General features: G+C 42.1%; 1 protein-coding gene across 1 annotated transcript; it reads left to right on the top strand.

Annotated features, from left to right (window-relative positions):
* The first annotated feature begins 3423 nt into the window (after positions 1–3423).
* On the top strand, positions 3424–3744 carry LOC143607436 (uncharacterized). The gene has a single exon (XM_077082883.1). It carries the CDS (start codon positions 3424–3426, stop codon positions 3742–3744), a length of 321 nt encoding a protein of 106 aa, XP_076938998.1.
* The last annotated feature ends 2857 nt before the right edge of the window (positions 3745–6601 follow it).

The raw sequence follows: 6601 nt of genomic DNA, 5'->3' as shown, positions 1-6601 counted from the left end.
AACACAGGCTCTTAACAATGAAACCCTAGAAGAGAAGTTTACGGGGAGAAAATGGAGCAGAGGTACCAAACCCACTGCTACAAAAATTACTCCACCCACAAATGCAGCGAGACTCCCACTTTTACCGACCCCCAACCTAACCGATACGGCTAAGCCTCGTCCGGCCAACAACCAACGTCGTTTGAGCAGTAAAGAATTAGAAACGAAACGGGCGAAAGGGGAATGCTTTTGGTGCACAGAAAAGTTTGTTCCGGGTGATAAATGTGCACGGCCACGCGGTCAAGTTTTTGTTATTGAGGTGGAGGATGAAGACGAGGTTGAAGTAGAGGCAACCAAGGAAGATGAAAAGGAACACCAGATATCGATCCACGCTCTTACCGGTATGCCATCGTATTCCACCATGAGGGTCCACGGGTCAATGGGAAACCGACAGTTACACATTCTCATCGACTCCGGGTCAACTCATAATTTCATTGACACCCGGGTAGCAAAAAAATTGCAGTGTGAAATTCGGGACATTAACCCTATCAACGTAGGGGTGGCTGAAGGAAAGGAGTTGGAGTGTAAACAATTTTGTCCTGAGTTCCAATGGGCGATGCAAGGGTATTAGTTCAAAACAGAGGTACTACTCCTAATGCTAGAGAACTATGACATGATTTTAGGGGTTCAGTGGCTACTTCCATTACATGATATTTTGTGGAACTTCCAGAAAATGACCACGCGGTTTGAGTTAGAAGGCAAACAGTGTGAGTTGAAGGGGTTACAAAACAACAAGGTATTTGTGTGTTCAATGGAAAAGATGGACGGGATACTGGCGAAACATGCAAAGGAGGGTAATTTGCAACTATTTAGCCTACAATTAGAAAATAGAGGGACCGAGACTTCGTACCAGTCAAAGCTACTATGCGACCTGAACGTTACAGCTGAGAACAACCCTTGGAAACAATTGATACGTGAGTTTGATGTGGTCTTCCAGCTACAGAGAGGTCTGCCACCCCCTCGGCCGTACGACCATCGTATTGTTCTCCAAGAGGGGACGCCACCGATAACAATATGGCCTTATAGATACCCTCCGGTACAAAAGGACGTCATAGAAAGAACAACTTGGGAACTGTTAGAGGCGGGGGTCATCCAAAACCACCAAAGATCCTTCACGACACCGGTAGTTTTGGTGAAGAAAAAAGATGACCAGTGGCATATGTGTATTGACTATCGTCGCCTCAATGAAGTAACCATTAAGGACAAGTTCCCTATTCTGTTGATCGCAGAATTGTTAGACGAGTTAGGGGGAGCTACTGTGTTCTCAAAGTTAGATCTACGTTTCGGGTATCACCATGTGCGCATGGCACCCGAAGACGTCCACAAAACCGCATTTCGAACACACGAAGGGCACTACGAATTCCTCGTTATGCTGTTCGGTGTCACAAACGCCCCAGCGACGTTCCAAGCCCTTTTGAACCACGTGTTTCGTACCATGTTACGGAGGGGAGTGTTGGTATTTATCGATAACATTTTGATTTACAGTACGGATGAACAACAACACGCGAAACATTTGAGGCAGGTCTTATCCATCATGAAGGAAGACAAACTGTTCACAAAGGAATCTAAATGCGTGTTCGGGGGCCGAGCAGTGGAGTATTTGGGTCATATTATCTCTGGGAAAGGAGTAAAAACGAACCCGACGAAGATTGAAGTGATACAACAATGGCCCGTACCAAAAACGATCAAGCAACTTTGAGGGTTTTTAGGTCTAGCAGGGTATTACCGGCGCTTTATACGGTCCTTCGGGATGATTGCGAAACCGCTCACAAACTTGCTGAAGAAAGGCGCATTCAAGTGGGGTAACGAGGCTCTGAATGCCTTAGAACGCCTCAAATCGGCCTTGTCATCGGCGCCGGTCTTGGCGTTGTCGGACCCGAAGAAGACATTCGTAATCGAGACAGATGCATCGGCAGGGGGGTATTGGGGTGGTTCTTATGCAAGAAAATCATCCGGTTTTGTTTTTGAGTCGAGCTCTATCAACCAAACAAGATCTTTGTCGGTCTATGAAAAAGAACTGTTAGCGATCATGGTGGCAGTTAAACAAAGGCAGTACTACCTTATTACCGGTCCCTTCGTTATCCGCACCGATCAAAGGAGTCTAAAGCATCTTTTAACTCAAAAGGTTACCACACCGCTGCAGCATAAATGGTTGGCAAAATTAATGGGTTACGATTATCGTAACGAGTATAAGCAGGGAGAACGTCGTGGCGGATGCGTTATCACGGGTTCAAGGGGGTGCTCTTTTTGAGATGGAAATCTCTCAACTTGAACCCGTGTTATTACAGAGGATATTAGAAAGTAAAAGGGGGGATATTGAGGTACAAAACATAGTGCAGAAGTTTAAAAAATGGGGAGCAAATGCCAAGTTTCAAATGGAATGGTAAATGGTTGACAAAGGAAGAACGAATGGTTATAGGAGCTAACACGAGGTTGAGAGAAGAAGTGGTCGGGTTATGTCACGAGACGGCCATGGGCAGCCACTCGGGAATTCGAGCCACAACACAACGAGTAAAAGGAATGTTTTTCTAAAAGCATATTGAAGTTGGTTCGGCCGATGTTGCGTGCATGTGACGTATGCATGCGAGCCAAACACGAAAATGTGGCAGCTCCGGGTTCGTTACAACCCTTACCGATACCTGATGCCATCTTGTCGGATATATCCATGGACTTCATCAAGGGATTACCGAAGGTCAAGGGTAAGGATACTATATTCGTGGTGGTTGACCGTCTTACAAAATATAGCCATTTCATGACCTTGGGGCATCCTTTCTCAGCTAAAGAGGTGGCTCAAGTCTTCATCGATAATGTGTTTAAGCTTCACGGGTGCCCATAGTCAATAGTCTCGGATTGTGACCCGATATTCTTGAGTACGTTTTGGAGAGAAATTTTTTACCTTGCAGGAAATAGAAGCAAAACTGTCCACAACGTACTATCCTCAATCGGACGGTTAAACGGAAGTGGTTAACCGTTGCTTGGAAGGGTATTTGAGGTGCATGGTGATGGAGATACCTCACACATGGGTCAAGTGGGTATCCCTAGCGGAGTGCTGGTATAACACAAAATTATGTTCTTCCTTGGAAAAAAACTCCTTTCGAGGCTTTATATGGGTACCGGCCACCTTTACACATACCGTACATACCTCGAGATGCGAGCGACAAAGAGGTTGACGAGATGATGCAATACAAGGAAACGGCGATAAGGGTGGTGAAGCAATCCTTACTTAAAACTCAAAACCGTATAAAGCAACAAGCGAATAAACATAGATCTGAGCGGGTTTTTGAAACTGGGTCATGGTTGTTTTTAAAATTGCAACCCTACATGCAGAATTAGTTACGGGTCAACAAACACTCAAAACTTGCTCCTAAGTATTTTGGGCCGTTCATGATCGTGGAGAGGGTGGGTACTGTCGCATACCATTTAGATTTGCCTGAAGAAGAAAAGATCCACCCGGTTTTCCATGTGTCACTGCTGAAGGAAGCGGCGGGTCCTCCATTGAAGATTATACCTCTCCCTACTGAAGCTCGGTTTTCACTTCAGCTACAGGCGGTGTTAGATCGGAAGCTGGTTAAAAGGAGGAATCGGGCTGCAATAAAGGTCTTGGTGCAGTGGAAGGGTAAAGGAATGCAGGAGGAGACATGGGAGTTTTTGGATGAATTGAGGTTGCGTTTGCCAGATTTTTCTGAGCTCACTTCTTCAGGTTAAAAAGTGCTGAGGAGGAAGTCTTGATACGATCCAGTTGTTATTTCCATTTATTTGTTATGTTTCCTTAATTGCCTTTGCATGTGTGAAGGACCTTTATGGCCTTAGTCGTATTTTCCAGGGGGGGTCTTTTGTAACTTTGAAGTTTGATTGTTTATTTAGTGATGCATGTACGCTAATTCTGATTCATTCAGAAATTAGCCTCCTTAATTCTCTCTTGTTAGTTTCTCTAACCCTATCAAGTGTTACAAGCCAAACAGAAGAACTCAACCCAAAAGACTAGTGTGATAGGTGAGGGAATCCATTTGGCTTATAAACCCCACATCAGTTGCCCATACCACCAATGTGGGACAAGTCCCATACCTTGTAATGGTTTCAGTCTGTAACAATGCACCCTCCTTAAGGGCCAAATTCCTCGTTGGTCACGAATGGATCATTCCAGGCCACCACTTCGAGTCATCATTGGTCACGGCCACGTTGTTCACGGCTGGGTCACTCCAGGCCACCACTCCGAGGTTGGCTCTGATACCAATGTTACAAGCCAAACAGAAGAACTCAACCCAAAAGACTAGTCTGATAGGTGAGGGAACCCATTTGGCTTATAAACCCCACATCAGTTTCCCATACAACCGATGTGGGACAAGTCCCATACCTTGCAATGGTTTCAGTCCGAACAATCTGGTTTGAATTTTCCCTAAATTTTGAGCATTCGAATCCTAAATCCTTGGGTTTGAAATTAAACTCGTATAAACTGAAATTAAACATTGAAATCACATTAAATCATCTAAAATTCATTAGTCTATCACCAATCTAAAATCAATTTCATCAAATAATCAGAGACAAAACATAAAATATAATTGAGTTCGACCAAAAACTAACTGAAAACAGTAGATCTGGACAAAACTGAGCATATAAACATGAAATCGATGTTGAATCTCCTACTAATCATCAACTCAAGAATCAATTCACATAATTCATCTTCAAATCATCAAATTTCATCCAAATCCATTCAAAAACCAACAAAAACTTCCACGAACTTCATAGTTTAACGTCCATGACGGATTCAATAGCGAATTGAATCAATTTCAGCAGTTAGTCTTAATTATTTGGTAACTCACTATGATACCAATTGACAGGACCGAGCCCCGGTGCGGAAGCGTGTAGAAACGATGATAAAAGATCTCGGATCCAGGATCGATCAACAATATATATTCACCCTTGAAAGATATAATGGAGGGATGTGGAGAGTATGATTCGATTAACAATCAATATAGGATGAACAATTGAAATCGAAACACAAATATATAGATGTAGTAGTATGATTCCATTAACCAAATGATTTACATGAAGAACATACATACATACATACATACATACATACATAATCAGAAATGCTCGGCCACCCAAGGAGAGCTCATCCTCGGGGGCAAACTCTCTAATAAAAACAAATAATATGAAACACATTACCTATTCATCTATTTGTAGCGGTGTTATGCCTTGGTCTTCACTCCAACCGCTTCTTGCATAAGACCAATAAAATTCTATAAAACTCATTTAAGTCACCCGAAATATTGTCAATTACTCGTTATTTTCCGTTGTCGGCATACCTTTTATATTTATTATAAACGAGTAACAATTCGATGTTTCGATCTTATATATAAAACCCAATACTATCAAATTCTAGTTTTACCATATGATCTTATTCATTTACCTCTTCAACCATTACATTCCAATTATAACCATCGTTTTTGCTGAGATACCATTGCCTTCACTTCAGTTCTTCCACCATACCAATGCCCCGATTGTGCACTTGTATTTATTTCAACACTCTCATTTGTGCACTCGCAAGAAAAGTGCCCATTTCTCTGATAGTTGTAAAAGCGCACCTTCGATTTATCCAATCCCGGGCTTTTTCCCACAAACTTCTCCCAGTGTTGATCATAAACCACTTCACTCTTCTCCCTATCATTGCCATCTGCCACTGTAAGTCCATCTCTTCTAAATCATCTGTGTTAATCTGATCATAGTCTTCATCCAACGTGAATGGATCCAAAATCTTCCCTTTAATGTAGTTCTTATATGATGCAATAAATGAAGCATACAAAGCAAATTGTTGTTCAGCCAACTAAACACTTATTTGCATAGAAGAGTAGTTTACACTTTGAGGACTACTCAATGATTCAATAGAGCTTCCTTGAGTTTTTGTTGGAGTGCATCCACTAGCGATGAAGCGGATATCTCCATCAGAGTTCATTACAACCTGTGGGCCTCCATTTTCATTTCCACTTCCGGAGTAATATGTTGCAAAACCCATAACATGAACCTGAAGAGACTTTGGCCCCATACATAGAAGGATCATGAGCCTGATCAGACACTATTCCCATTCTCTTCATTTTTATCTCGTAACCTCTCAGTCTATTGACTCCATCATCCAGTTCATAGCTATCAAATTCTTTGTCATCTCTTATCATCACTGTGTACATCTCCCAATTTGGTGGAAGTGCATCTAAAAGTCTCTCGACATATTCAGTCTCATCTACTATTATATCAAATTTGTCAAGATTAGTCATAAGATGGTAGTAACGAGTAATAATGTCATCTAACGTCTCATTTTTCATGTACTTGAATACTGAGAATTGAGTTTTCAGTAGTTTTGTCTTAGAGTTCCGAATAACAACATTACCCTCAAATCTACTCTCCAAGGCATCCCACATATCCCATTCCGTCTTGTATATCTTGAATGTATGGAAAATTTCCTGAGGCAACACCATTGTAATAGCTGCTAAAGCCTTTCTTTCAGCCTCGTACATCTTTTTCTCGTCCTCTTCCATCTGAATATACTTCTTCAATTGTTATCTTC

This window comes from Bidens hawaiensis, unplaced genomic scaffold (genome assembly GCF_021521415.1).
Source record: "Bidens hawaiensis isolate Kalapana, Puna unplaced genomic scaffold, B.hawaiensis_p1.1 tig00082240_1, whole genome shotgun sequence".
NCBI classification, from domain to species: Eukaryota; Viridiplantae; Streptophyta; class Magnoliopsida; order Asterales; family Asteraceae; genus Bidens; species Bidens hawaiensis.
This window is presented reverse-complemented; position numbering and strand designations above follow the sequence as displayed.

Excerpts from the sequence above, each read along its gene's own strand:
- LOC143607436 (XM_077082883.1), top strand. The coding sequence starts at position 3,424 with ATGATCGTGGAGAGGGTGGGTACTGTCGCATACCATTTAGATTTGCCT.